This window comes from Palaemon carinicauda, chromosome 1 (genome assembly GCF_036898095.1).
Source record: "Palaemon carinicauda isolate YSFRI2023 chromosome 1, ASM3689809v2, whole genome shotgun sequence".
NCBI lineage: Eukaryota > Metazoa > Arthropoda > Malacostraca > Decapoda > Palaemonidae > Palaemon > Palaemon carinicauda.
Window position 1 is genome coordinate 134,005,473 of NC_090725.1, and position 15,432 is coordinate 134,020,904.

Sequence of the window (15,432 nt, forward strand, 5' to 3'; positions counted from 1 at the left end):
TAAGGAGACCCTATGTATTTTGTAATAAAGGTTTTCCTTAAAAACCCATTAACTATGGATCAGGGATGTGGATATCTCATCACTACTTTTTTGAAGGAGGAGTCTGACAATATGGTCATGTGAGTGGGTGTTACATCATTCAGTCATGTTTATTAGGCCCATGGATCACTCCAAAACTACTGCCTACTAGTGCATCCTTTGGTAAATGGTTACCAGTATCTCTTGGGTTAAGAAAAAATTTCATGGATGCAGCAATATACCTCTTAAGACTTGTTGAGAAACTGAAAGGTTGTACACTAAAACCGACTCTTTATGCTAGTTTGACATTAGTTCCGACTTTATGTCGTCATTCTTGAATATCAAATTGAAAAAAAAAAAAAATTCCATATCATGCTTTTTCATGATACCTTACATTGGTTTTTACATCATACAAAATTTTTAATATTAGTGAAAACATACATTCACTTAAGAAATAGTAGTATTGTACATAGCATAAACATAGAATATTAATACATACAAAGAAAGGTAGGAAGCAGGCTATGAGAGGTCGGGGTTCTAGCCCATTTCACAAAGGCAGAGCATTTAGACAAGTAAGGCCTCTAGATCGAGGTTGCTTCCATTATTTCAAGAACTATGGACATTTCTTAGGAGGGAACATAGTATAGTTTCAAATGGTCCTGACTGTTTATGGAAATCTAAACCCTCCACAACAAATAATTTTTCAGGCCTAATCCCTGGAATTTAACAACTTGGTCAGTAAAATGCTGTGGAAGACAGCCATAGAGAAATGTATATTTATTATAAGTCCATGGCAGACCTTTAAATTTTTTACTTGAAAGACTTCCAAATTCCTATTCATCTTGAATCAATGAAACACCTTTGGTTTGTGAATAGATGAAAGGTTTATTAATCAAATGCCTATGTTTTGGTCTGAGATGGATCCTCAAGTACTTACCAGGATGGGTGGATCCCATCTTGAAATGGATGAGGTTCCTGGGCATCAGAGCTCTGGAAGATTGGGTACTTTTGAATGCCTCTTTGGAAAAGATGTAGGTTCAGTGACTTTGGTTGCTGAAGATATAGAAAAGGTTGGGAGTCTGGTCGATATGAAGAAGTCTCCTCTGGTTCCCCTTTAAAAGATTAAATGTTTTTGTATGATAATAGCAACCCTTCCTTTTTGAGTTTTTTTTCCAGAAAAAGGATTTAGTCCTTCATTCATCTGATGGAAAAGTTCAAGCACAGAGAAACGTTATTTGTTTTAATGTGAATGAGGTTACTGGGGATCATGGCATTTTTAGACAAGTTCCTTTTGATGGGGCAATTGAAGATGTAGGAGTTTCAAAATGATCTTCATCACACCCTCGGGCAGGGTGAAAGGCGCTGCTCTTGTTCCCTTTCTTCTTCAGGAGTTTATCTTAAACTTTTGATAAATAGTAAACATTTATCAAAATATTACTTTTAACAACCATCATACTAATACCATAAGAATGAGAAAGTAGGAAGAATAGAAATAACAGTGTACAGATATTACCAATTAAGTACCATGAATCCAAAACAAATAACAAGTCACTTTATTCAACCAATATCAATCTTTTCTTAATTTCATTTACAGGCTATCTGTTTCAACTCAAATATGAAGTAGTATTATATACATCAGCTTTCATGTTTTATAAGATACATATATATGAAATGTTCTCTCAAACTTGAGAACAGGCCCAACTTCTATAGAAACTTTTCTCCATAAGAAGGAAGGTTTTCTGGAATTTAGGAACAATAACCAATTTAAGGGTTCTCAAGCAACTCAGTAATGAGTCTCCTGATGGCATTTTTTCTAATTTGGTGGGATCAGACAGATTTTCTTTCCAAGCCAAATCCGCACATTGCCATTGCATGTTTTGCAATGAGCTACACTCCTACAATTGTGAAACAACCCATCAGATTTGTCAGGTATACTTCCAGATTATGTGGGTATCAAGGAGACAATATAGAATACAGGGAATGAATGGATCTTAGACTTAAAGGGCATAAGAGGTACGGAACATGCAGATCAGATCCCGGTCACCCACACAGCCAATAGTAACCAAGCCCAGCTCCCCACTCCACACCACCTAACATTGTGTATTCCAAAGATATTGATGTCCATCAGCCCCATGCTCAGCTAACCTAGAAAATCTATGTCATGGGCATTATTACTTCAGGTTGAAATACATTGAGTGTCACAAAATAATAGTTAAAGTAGCAGAGGTCTTGTAGGTGCTTTGGGTTTGTTTACAAATTATCTGTATTTGCATCAGATGTTTATATGGGAAAATTTGCAATAGCTAGTGTAAAGTCTGCCGTTCATAGTTCCACAATCACTGCAGTATAGTTTTAAGGTTCCAAGTTTTCCTGTTTGAATAAAACTCCCTTAGATTATTCAGTAGTTGGGCTACCCAGCATAGTATACTGTCTTCAATCAATGTAAGTACAGTGAGTTGTACAAAATAGGGATAGTCTCTGGATGCTCTTTTTTTTTATATTTTCACCCATTTCATTGCACTTGGATTAGATGTAGGTAATGCTGTATTCATCATAATAGCTGTTGAGCAAGTTCAGCAGCTTGCATTTAGCATTGGCCAGAAAAAGTGGACTGAATGTAAAAGGTTCTTAAGAATCAGATTCATAGTAGCAGTTGCTACACATTATATGCTGTCTATTCTCACCTTTGAATAAGACCTAGTAACAAAAACTTAGAGGATAGCACCTCTCTTGGTACCTAATCCTCATTACTATTGTCGCTTAAAGCCATAGACTTCCAGAGATCCTCATGTAACTAAGATAATATAAACATGAAATATGTGAGAATCAGTGATGGAGATCAACAGTAGATTGCTACAAGGCTTGTAGTGATACAGGGCTCTTGTCACCAGCTTGTATGGTGAGTGAATTACATCTTCAAAAGAAACACCTATAATAAAGCACTTCACTAGAGGATCCACATAACTGTATTCTGGCAACAAGAATATTGTAGGTTAGCCATAACAATTACAATTCGTAGACATTCATTTGAGATAGAAAAGATACAAAAATCAAATAAAACTTTCAAACACAACTCAAAAACTTATCCAAATATGTATTATTATGAATGCCAATCTGCTTATTATAACATTTCCATGCCTTAAAATATTCACCCTAGTTATAAATAAGTAGTTTGATACAACCTCTTAATGTGCTTAAAAATTATACGATCCAAATACCATGTGATCAGCCTTTGGTTTTTGTTTGTCATATGTTTAATGTACATTTTGAGATTGTGATCACATTTAACCTCAAAGCACCCTGCCTTACCAATATAGATATAAAACTTTTTCTGTGCCATTAGCAGCCCCAGTGCCTTATTTATGTCTATGAACTTTCCATGATGTTCATATTGCTGCTTCTCGCGAAGCTCAGCTTAATCAACACTTACCTCTTCACACTCGTGACGGCTGGTAAGCCTCATTCTGATCAAACTTCTTTAGGTTTGTCAAGTCTGTTTATGAGTAGCTACACCAACGAAACATTTGGAAAAAATCCTTCTATTACCACTTTCATGACCTTGGAAAGTCATATGGGAAATTTAAAACTCATTTTTGGATAGATTTACTATTGGTTGGGTGTTTAAAAGTCTGGTGAAGACTTGTATTGGTAAATTGTGAGGGCCAAAATTTGTGGGCATATGTTACAATAGGTTTATATGAATATGAATTTCCTTTTTTTAGAATATTTTGAACAAGTAATGTAGTTGGTCAGTCACAAACATAGAATTTTGAATAAATTACAAAATACTCAGAATTTCAAACTCTAATCTCTAATTATTTACAGGCCAATTAAATTCACCTCAGCTGGCTGCTCAACTGGCCAAGTCTAGTGGACAGCAAACTAGTGGCTCTTCAACTATTCCAGTTTTGCAGGTTGGTTTCAGTCAAATATTTACAAAATTGATAGTTTCTTGAATGAAGTATTATCAAAATTACTAAAATTATTTTTCTCAATTTAATTTAATTTTGTTGGATTTAAGGGCACTTATATGATAAAAAATAAAATTTAGATAGTTATATTTCAATACAATAATCTCATATATAACGGATTTTGAGCGAGTACCCTAAAGGTTTCCCTCTAGGATATCGTCAAAATATGCGTCCCGCATGTATTAACACGCCACATAGCTATCTGCACCCCATATAGAGTTAACACTTCGATATGGAAAGGTGGAGAATAACTGGGGAGCCGTTCCACAGTTACACTCATCCGTGGCTACTTTTGGTACTCGAAACGTAAACAAACGGGCGCCATTGCTAAATGACGTCACGTCCGTCCTCATCCTGATGCCAGCTTCTTGCTAATCTCCATGATACAGCAGGACAGGGTGGGGCCTGAAAGGCTGGACTAGAATAGCAGGGAGGGTCCATCAGGACGTCATGGCTATCTCACCCAAAAATAGATTTTTCGCTTCGCTCAAAATCCGTTTTTTGGGCTCAAGCCATGACGTCCTGATGGAAGTGTACCAGAGAATTACTGTATCGTGGAAATTTTCCCCTTTTTATGTAAGTGCCAAGGGCTTCGAATAGAGGTATGTAACATGTCCTTGCTAGAGTTTCCGTGAAGATCCAGCTTCCTGCCCCCCTGGCAGAGAAGTCCTGGTGGACCATACCAATATCTCGAAGCGATCATTGAAGAGCTACTCACCCTGCGGAGAGTTCGTGCAGGACTCGGAGACAAGACATAAGATTAGTATTCGGGTAGGAATATTATCAAGCATAGGTAAGTGATAAACATTTACTACACTCCCTGGAGGAGAGATCAATCTGGTCTCGAAGGCAGGACGAAGGTAAGTATTCAGGTAGGAATATTACTACAGCATGAGTGAGTATATAATATAGGTATATCTATATTATTCTTCTCTTTCAGAAGGAAGGGGTTAAATGAAACTATGACAATCATATATTTCATAATAAATAATAGGAGCAAAGAGAGACGCACATGTAATAAAATAGACATTTTATTTCATAGATTGCAGATTATTGTGATAACAATTGCAATAATAAATGTAAAGTTAATTTACAATAATAAAGAATAATGTCATAGAAAATAAAAGACTTCAATCTTGAATCTGAAAAGAAATTTCACTTTTAGAAACACAAGTTCCAGAGGAACGTCAGTCTTTTTCAAAGCAAAAAACACATCATGCCCTAGAGCATGTGGCACTCATGTGAAGCCTATGACATTTCACCTTGGTAAGAACAGTCTATTAGAAACACTAAGTGTCCATGAAATCACTATGTATCACAAAAGGGTCAACACAGGCACCCGTAGAGTTAAAGTCCCAAGTAACTCACTGTTCTATGCAGAGTTAAACGGCAGGTTTCATAACACTACCTGCGGCTACCACGACATGTTTAACTTCATGCACTTGCTTCGCGTAGTGCTTGAAGAAAACGCGCGACGATTTCCAACCTGTGAAGCTCTTGAGGCTTTCGAAATCCATGCTCTGGAAGAAGTTCAGAGAAGACGCGACTTTTCTAGGATCATGACCTGCGGGTGTACTGTCAGGATCCGCTCTGCGAATGAAGTAGGTGATTTTCGCTGTTAGTTGTTTCAGTGACAAGTCACTACCCGATGTTTCTCCTTTGAAAAGTTGTCCTCCACCGAAGTCTGAAGTTCTTTGAAGATAGACCTTAAGACTCTCCACTGGGCATAGAGAGACATCTTCCTTCAGGGGGCAGATTCTCCAAGGGCCCCATCTCTTGGTGGGTAGTTCATTCTTGGCAAGAAACGTCGGATCGGGGAAGAGGGTAAGATCTCCTGTCTCGGCAAACAGGATATGACCCTCTTCTCTTGATAATGCCACTATTTCACTGACTCGGGCTCCCGAGGCGAGAGCAAAAAGGAAGATAACTTTTTGAGTCAAGTCTTTTAGAGGGCACGAATCGTTGTCCAGGTTAGAGGCAAAATGGAGCACCTTGTCCAGGGACCAGGAGATAGGTTTTGGTGGGGGTGCTGGGCGTAGTCTAGCACATGCCTTTGGTAATTTATTGAAGATATCGCTGGACAGATCAATCTGGAAGGCGTACAGTAGTGGTCTAGTCAAAGCCGATTTGCAGGGGGAAATCGTGTTGCCTGCTAAGCCTTGTCCATGAAGGTGAATGAAGAAGGACATGCAAAAATCAATGGTGATTTCCGTAGGATTTTTTGCCTTGACGAACGAGACCCACTTTCTCCAGGAAGATTCGTATTGCCGTCGTGTGGATTCAGTCTTGTATTCCTCGAGGAAGTCTAGACTTTTCTTCGAGATTCCAAACCTTTTCTTTGCGGCTAAGGAGAGAAAATCATGAGATGAAGGTCCCTGACTTTCAGTGATGAAGCGAAGACAGTCGACTTCTGTACTTGTTGAGAGAGAACTGGGCCCGGTAGGGGAATCAGCGTGGGCTGCAGCTCCAGGACCAGAGGGTACCAATTGCTCCGGGGCCACTTGGGAGCCACTAGGGCCGCTGTCCCTTTGAAGGTTCTCAGTTTGGAGAGGACTTTCAGCAGAAGGTTGGGGGGAGGGAACAGGTATATCCTGGACCATCTGTTCCAATCCAGTGACATGGCATCCACTGCTTCTGCCTTGGGGTCCTCGTACGGGGCCACATATTGAGGAAGTTGATTGTTGTCGCTCGTTGCGAAGAGATCGATCTGAAGTTCCGGGACTTGGTGAGAGATGAAGGAGAATGACCTTGCGTCTAGAGACCATTCCGACTCTATTGGGCTTGACCGTGATAGAGCGTCCGCTGTCACGTTGCGGAATCCTTGTAGGTGAACTGCAGACAGGTGCCATTTCTTCTTTTCTGCCAGATGGAAGATCGGAAGAAGTACCTGATTTATCTGGGGCGATCTCGAGCCCTGACGATTGAGACATCTGACTACCACCGAGTTGTCCAGAGTCAGACGGATGTGGATCGAGGGAGGCGGGGAGAGTTTCTTCAGGGTGAGAAGAACCGCCATGGCCTCCAAGATGTTGATGTGAAACGTCTTGAATAGGGGAGACCATGTTCCTTGAACCTGTTGTTGGTGGGAGTGACCTCCCCAGCCCTCCAGTGAAGCGTCCGTGGGGATGTTGATCGATTGAGGCGGGTGTTGAAGAGGAATGGACCTTTTTAGGGCCTTTGCTTCCGACCACGGCTTTAATAGTGAGCGAAGTCTGTTTGGAAGCCGTCTCTTGAGGTCTCTTCGAGCGATGGATGTGAAACGTCTCCAGACTTCCGCGGCATCCTTTAGCTGTGCGCGAAGCACTGGGTTTGTCACAGAGGCGAACTGTAGAGAGCCGAGAACTTGTTCCTGCTGACGTCTTGAGATCCGTTTGGATTTCAGAAGTCTTCTGACAAACCTTGCTATTTCCCTCCTTTTCTTCTGTGGAATGGAAAGGCGGTGTGACTGAAGATCCCAATGGATTCCCAACCACTGGAACTTCTGAGCTGGAGAGAGGTGAGATTTTTCTGCGTTTATTTTGAATCCCAGATGCTCTAGGAACTGGGTGACTTTGTTGCAGGCTCTTACACAATCTTCGGGCGATGTCGCCCAGACTAGCCAGTCGTCTAGGTAGGTCATCACTTGGACGCCCTGAGGACGGAGTTGTTGGACGATGGCGTCTGCCAGCTTGGTGAAGATCCGTGGAGCCACGTTGAGCCCGAAGGGCATGGCCCTGAAGGCGTGACTTTTCCTTTGGAGTCGAACTCCTAGGTAGGAGGAAGCGTGATGATTCATTGGAACGTGCTATTAGGCATCCGCCAGGTCTATGGAGACCGTGTAGGCCCTTTGAGGCAGAAGGGTCCTTATTTGTTGCAGAGTCAGCATCTTGAACTTGTTGTTCGCAATGAACTTGTTGAGAGGGGATAAGTCTAGAATGACTCTGAGTTTGTCGGAGTCCTTCTTGGGGACGCAAAACAGTCTCCCTTGGAACCTGGTTGACTTTACCCTCCTGATCACCTTCTTGTTCAAGAGTTCTAGGACATATTCTTCCAGGAGGGGGGTTGACTGTTGGAAGAATGGCTGGAAGGCTGGGGGTGGTTGAGTCCAGCTCCAGCCTAGTCCCTTCTTGACGATGCTGTGCGCCCAGGGATCGAAGGTCCAACGATCCTGGAATTGGCGGAGTCTTCCTCCCACCAGAAGCACTTCATTGCTTCTGGTGTCCCGAGGGTGTGCCACCTCGGCCGCAAGCTCCCCTTCCTCCTCTGCCTCTGGAGGGGCGGCGAGATGAATCTCTGCCGAGCCCCTGCTTGAGCCCCTACCTCTGGGACGAAAGGTAGTAGCGTATTGCTCATACGCAGGGGTAAAGACCGGTGACTGCGACACCACTGGGTGGGGGACCAACTGAAAGGTCTGCTGTGGCTGTGTGGCCACTTGGGGAGTAGCGGTACCCGGAAACTGCCGTCTCTGTTGACGTTGCTGGGGTTTCGGCTTTTGAGGTTTCCTCTTAGGTTGAGGGCCCTCGTCCTGAGAGGATTTCCTTTTTTTTTGACATGCCCCAATTGTGGAGAAGGTTCCTATTCTCCGTGGTGGCCTTGTCTGCAATCTCTTTCACCAGGGAGGAGGGAAAGAGATACTTACCCCAGATATTGGAGGAAATCAGTCTCCGGGGTTCGTGTTTCACCGCCGCGTTGGCAAACACGAATTCACGACAGGCTCTGCGAGCCTTAGTGAAGCTATACAGGTCCTTCGTCACCGTTGCCAAGTGTGTTTTGGCTAGGACCATATAAAAGTTCGGGACTCTAGTATCCCCGGCCATAAGTTCTAGCTGTACCTGGAGGGACAGCGATGCGGCAAGCCTCTCCTTCGAATCCTGTTCCCTACGAAGGAGGTGATCATTTAGCCTTGGGAGGTCCTCATTGAATTGACGACCGGCTACGTCAGGCTCTAACTTCCCCACCGTGAAGGTTGACTGGACGTCTCTCCAGTGCCTATCATCGGGAGGAACGGTAAGGGAGAAGGGTCTGTACTCCTCCAGTGCAGGGCAAGGTTTCCCTTCCTCCACTGCCTTTAAGACCGCTCTGAAGGCCTTTTCGATAAAGGGGAAAGTCGCAGCATTCGGCGCAACGAAGGTTGGATGTTTCTTACTAAGCGCCGGCATCTTGGAGTTGGTAAAACCCCTTCTCTTCACCACCTGGGCTAGCATAGCCTGGGCCTTCGCGAGATCGAACACGATAACCTCCTTCGGTTCGGTCTCCTCCTTTGAGGCTGGTTCGGACCTGAGCCGGACGTAACAGTCCGGATAAGCCTCGAAGTTCGGGAAGAATCCACTTCTTCCAACAAGATAGAGCCAACCCTTTCACTGATGTAGGTCTTTCCAGTCGTGATTGGCATATGCTCGGCATATCTCCATGGGTTAGCTTCCGAGCAAGTGGGGAGGTCCTTAACCGAAATCTGTTTCGGTTGTTTAAGATTAACCAGAGTAGTCCGGAATTGCTCCTGGGTTTCTCGTAGTTTTCTTTCCATGAGGGCTTCAAGCATCTTGAAGACCTCCTGAGTGGCTGATGGAAGAGAGTCCGGGGTGGCGGAAGTTGAAGGATTAGGGTCCTCGGACGGTGCAGGAGTCGCTGCAGGAGTAGGAGCGGGAGCGACCTCGGTCTCCGAATCAGGGTATTCCACCTGATCTTCCTCATAGTCGAGTTCCTCGCCCATAAGGTTCTTTTCCGTCTCTTCTGACACTTCCGACATACGTTCCACGTTATCGGAATCCAAATGGCACTCATGCATGGACTGGGCCATGACAATATCAGGTTCCACCACGATCTGGACGGTGGGGATCTGATCACGGGGGATCACAGAGTCTTTGGATGCCTTTGGGAAAAGCAAGGCCCTCAAATCTTCACTGGCGAGATACGGTCCGGTGGCTTTCTTCTGGAAGCCACGCACCCATTTGCGTAGCTTCTCTCGAGCGTTGTCCCTTGCCACCACGGAAGGAGGGTCGTCGAACGCCTCGGCCAAACGGCTCTTGCAGACTGTACAGTTCTGCGAGTCCCAGTATTTCAGGTCGCCTTTCTTGGCGGCGCAGGGGGCGTGGGTCCGGCACGCCTTGTGCCCGTAGAAGTCCGGGCGCTTCACTCCACAGAAGTTGCTTTCACACTTCATATACTCCTCCTGTAAAAGAAGGAGATCATGAGTACATGGAAGGCATAAGAATGACTTACATTACTTTAAAATTAAGATAACTTAATCTAAATTTTTAAGCATTAAAGTAATTCACGAGGTATTATAATGCCTGAGAATAATGAGCGGGAAAGGAAGTAGATAGACACACTTATGAATCCCGCCCAGTCGGTTACCGCAACCTTATCAGTAGGCAATTTCTTTTGTGGCCGAAGGCCACAAAACGGAAATCTATATGGATAAGCCGTGGTGGGTAGAAGCTAAGCCTCTAACAGAAATTGCCCGCAGGGCGTAGCAGGGTCTGAGACCACTCAGATCCCTGGAGTAGAAGGGGAATAGGAGAACCCCTTATTAGATATAGGTTCCGGCAATCGGCTGCACTAAGACACACAGAGTATGCTGGAATATTGTAATGTGCAATCAAACAGCACATCCACAGACTTGTATGGTAAGACAATACCTATGTATAGAAGTGGCTAAGCCATCTGGCTTCAGTATGTGACTGTCGGCATGTTGTCGGCAGTTATGAGAAGGGGTGCATGTCTCTTAACGTCTCAGGAGGGTGCCGGCAGACCGACGGCACGCCGGTGGCCGGTCCTGCAGGGTGGAAGGCATCAAGACAGACACACTGAGCATCTTAAGTATAATACCATCGTGGTGACCACCGGCACAGCGGCGGGTTGTCGGCAGGAGGCGGGGGCTCCGGCAGCCGAAGGCTGACGGCCTGGTGAGCTTGGATCAATTCATAAGATAGATATGTATATGGTTGTATACCTAGGCCGCCTGCAATCAATACCGGCACGCCGGTAGCCGGCTCCGAAGGTCGGACAGCTGTCACTAGGTAAAATGAGGGGTGGGACGTCGGCTGCATGTCGACGGAAGGCGGCAGCCTCCGGCACACGGAAGGCTGACGTCTTAGAGGGGGAGGGCATCTTATGAAAGAATGTCACCTGAGGTAATGGCGGTTACCGCCGGCAGTAGAGGCGGCAAGGGACCGGCACCGGGATAGCAGGAGAGAAAGGTAAGGAGGGATGGAAGGGGTAAGATCTCATACCCCTCCGGCATCCCTCCGGAGAGAGTGCACTCATGATAGGAGTGGATACTCCTAGCATCCGGCGGCAGGGAGCCGGCAGTCCGCCGGGTGCCTGGGGTAACCCAAGGGAGGGTTAGAGGGCACTCAAGAGGGGGGAAACCCCCGCCGGCCGGACCGCTGCCGGCAACCACCCCCATAGAACGCTATGAAGGGTATGTGTACCAGAGCGGCCAGCTCAGCAGGAGAACAAGTTAGCCCTACCACTCCACCCAAGGGAGGAGTTGTAGGACTAGGGACAGATGTGTGTAGGCAAGCCTACACCAAAGGGATAGATGGGAAGGGGGAAGATGAAGGGTCTTTCTATAGGGGAGACTCTGTATGAGAATGGCCACCAAGGAAAGGGAGAACGCTCCCTAACCTAGGTTAGGTAGCCCAGAATGAGAATGGTACAGGAGTACCGTCCCAAACTATAATAGGGCAGAGTCAATCCCCAGAGCTTAACCTAGAGAAGGAGGGCTAACTCCTAGGCTAGGCAAGCTTGAAAGACACATCGCAAGTTGCAGGGTGGAAGGAGTAACCCAACCAGGTGCAACTGAGGAAAGGCAGAGCTGTTCCTTATTTCTCGGTCACGACCCTAAGGGAGGGTCATTCCCTTAGGGTAGACAGAGAAGCGATAAATACTCTGTTTGTAGACAAGATTCCCCTATATAGAAGGGGAAGGAAGGCCACACAGAGGGAACGGCAGGGGGATTAGGGAGCATATAGGGGTTCCTACATTAGGTTAGGGTGGAAAGATACGCAATCAACCCGGTCCCCTATATGGTCCCCGAAGGCGAAAACACTTACATCACAGTTAATAGTATGTTTAATAATGCCACAATCTTCATAACTTAACTTAGGAACACTGGTATATCATGCATGAAAACAAGCACTAGGCTATCCAGCCTAGGGGCTAAGCTAGCGATCTAGTATGGGGTCGAACGGCGACCGAGTCTGATGAACGCTAAAACACGATATAAGTAATTCCTAGCTATGAAGACTAAATAACTAATAATATTAATTAGTTAAATGACCGGAGAAGGCTGTTCTGGCTAACTAAATAAAGCATGCGATATGAACAGCGACGCCATAAAATGGCGCGTCCAGGATCGGCACAGCTCTGCCACAAAACTCAATACAGACAGTCCCCAACTTACGAACACAATGGGGACCGAGAGTGCGTTCGTAAGCTGGATTGTTCGTAAGTCGTTAGTGATAAATTTTGGTCTAGAGTAAGCGTAACCTAACTCGGTTGTCTACGATTTTCAGCCGTAGAAGTCAACAAATAGCCCCATTTCATATAAAATAGGTTATTACAAATATTTTACTTTATCATATTACAGTACAGTAGTCTGTATAATACTGTAAAGTTCAGTACAGTAGGTTGTTGTTAGTCGTGGTGATCAATTTCTCACGAAACAAAAACATGCCATTCGATTACAACAGCTGATTCTCTCTCTCTCTCTCTCTCTCTCTCTCTCTCTCTCTCTCTCTCTCTCTCTCTCTCTCTCTCTCTCTCTCTCTCTCTCTCTCTCGTAGTAGTAAATATAGTGTACTGTACATTATAATTCCTTTTTAAATAAATGTATATACTGAAAGCTATTTTATTATTCCATTACCCAGTTTTTTTTTGCTAGAAACTTACGTAAACAAGCGCCATTTGCATTATCTACTGTACGACTGTTATGTTTACCTTTTCACAGTGATCAAATAAGCTGACTAGTACCGTACTGTATTTACTGTATGTAACAGTGCTGTGCATTTAACTGCTTCATGGTTGTTTTGGTATTGTTGAATAAAATACAGGTTAGTTTACTGTGTTGTTTTATTTTAATTTTGACGATCGACGGAATCAGCTGGGTTGTACAGTAGGCTGTCCTAACGGATGACGTCAGCTGATGCGCGACAACCTGTAAATAATTACACATTAGCGTACTGTACTAGTAATTCCTTTTTTCAATTAATACTGCTTGGTACAGTACAGTAGTTAGTGTAAATTTTATTTAAGATGTAAAATGATTGTACTGTACTGTTCAGTATGTACCGTACTGCTAAAAGACTATTTATCATGATAAAGTATCGCGTGTCCGTACATCTACATAAAGCTCTCTATTTCTCGTACTGTACGTACCCGTACATCTACAAGTACGATATCTCTCGTACTGTACATATACATGTACGCTCTATCTTACATATGTATGTAAACAACACACACACTGCAGTCAATAGTAAATATTAGATAAAGTAAGCAATAAAATACTGTACAGTAACTTACATTTTTAATTCATTCTATTGCGGTGACGGAGAGATGATGAAGGGAGACGAGGCTCTTGATGTAGAAGGCATGGGTGAGTCAGGTGCAGGAGAAGGTATATCTGGGGAATCAGGTGCTGACGAAGGAGATTGTACTGGTGTGGTAGGCCGAGATTTAAAAAACTTATACAAAGAGGTCTGTTTTGTTTTCTTTTTTCTCTCATCATAAATAACACTGTAGCAATTAATTGCATTGTGCACACAAGTGGAGACTTTTGTAAACCTCCCAACATTGGGGTCTTGGCTCTCAAATATGGATAAAGCTTCCTCAATTTTTGAGAAAGCTTCAGCTAATAATTTTGTATCAAATTTCTTGACGGGAGGTGGCTCCTCTTCGTTGTTTTCATTATCTTCCCGACGTTGCATCGCCTCCAACTCCATCAAGTCTTCATTGGTGAGTTCTTCTCCATGAGACACGAGAAGTTCATGAAAATCTTCCTCCTCCAGGTCCAGCTCAAGTTTCTTACTGAGGTCCACAAGATTATTTAAAATTTTCTGGCTTTCTTCATCTTGGTCGAAGCCGGTAAAATCATTAACAAACTGTGGAGTAAGGTACTTCCACACGCCATTCAAGTTAGATTTTTGAACTTCCCGCCATGAAGCATGAATATATTTTACACAGTCGTAAATATTGTACGACTTCCAGAAGTCTTTCAGAGTTTGATTGGAGGTTTCATTGTCGACTGCCTTCAGTGCCTGCCTATAGGTACGCTGCGTATAATATTTTTTAAAATTTGCTATGACCCCTTGGTCCATGGGTTGAAGAAGAGAGGTGGTATTTGGGGGCAAATAAATTACTTGAACATCTGGGTGGAAGTCGTCTAAGTGAGGAGGATGACCAGGGGCATTATCTAAGACTAAAAGAATCTTAAAAGGGATGTTATTTTCATGGCAATACAATTTAACTTCGGGAATAAAATGAAGGTTGAACCAATCTTGAAAAATAGCAAGAGTAACCCAGGCCTTAAGGTTGGACATCCAGATGACAGGAAGAGTGCTTTTGTTAATGTTCTTGAAAGCCCGAGGATTTGCTGCACGATACACCAAGAGCGGCTTAAGCTTGCAATCGCCTGATGCATTGGCACCCAACATTAACGTTAGCCTATCCTTTGCAGCTTTGTAACCTGGCATGCTCTTCTCCTCGTGACTGATGTACGTTCTCGATGGCATTTTTTTCCAAAAAAGGCCAGTCTCACCAACATTGAATATTTGCTGCGGAATATATCCTTCACTGTCTATTACATTTTTTAAGTAAACTGGAAACTCTTCAGCAGCCTTCTTGTCCGCACTTGCTGCCTCACCAGTAATGCCTACGTTATGTAAATTAGCGCGCATTTTGAATCTATTAAACCAACCATGGCTTGCTACAAAAGACTCACCAGCTGCCTCCCCACCTGCCTTAGCCTTCACATCTTCGTAAAGGCTTCTAGCCTTTTCTTGTATGAGCATCAGAGATAGAGGTACCCTCCTTTGTTTCTGATGTTTGATCCACATAGCGAGGAGTTTTTCCATCTCTTCCATACACTTTCCTCTTTTCTTGGAAATAATGGTCGAAGCCATTGGTACCGCACTTTTCACATGTTCCATAATACGGTCCTTGCTCTTATAAATCGTGCCAACTGTTGACCAATTTAATTTATAGGCACTCGCAACACTTGCCATCTTCTCGCCACGATCTAGCTTCTTGATGATGGCTACTTTCATTTCCATTGAAATTGATTGCCTCTTCTTTACACTACCTCTATCACCACTAAGCTTGCGCTTCATTCCGCTACCACTCGCAATCTGCTTATCAGCCATAGTTAATGTTTACTGTTAATACGTATTTTACGAAAATACAGCGGGAGTTATACACGGGAACAGCTATAGCGATCTCGATAGTGAACACAATGTGTTTTGAA

General features: G+C 43.9%; 1 protein-coding gene across 5 annotated transcripts in view; it reads left to right on the plus strand.

The window, feature by feature from the left end:
* The window catches only part of LOC137651745 (transcription factor SPT20 homolog), a 589,276-nt gene that overhangs the window by 472,967 nt on the left and 100,877 nt on the right, over positions 1-15,432 (plus strand). For all 5 annotated transcript variants that reach the window (XM_068384967.1, XM_068384977.1, XM_068384972.1 and 2 more), the window contains one exon: positions 3,844-3,932. In XM_068384967.1, the coding sequence (XP_068241068.1) occupies positions 3,844-3,932 (89 nt within the window). The remainder of the gene's footprint in view (positions 1-3,843; positions 3,933-15,432) is intronic.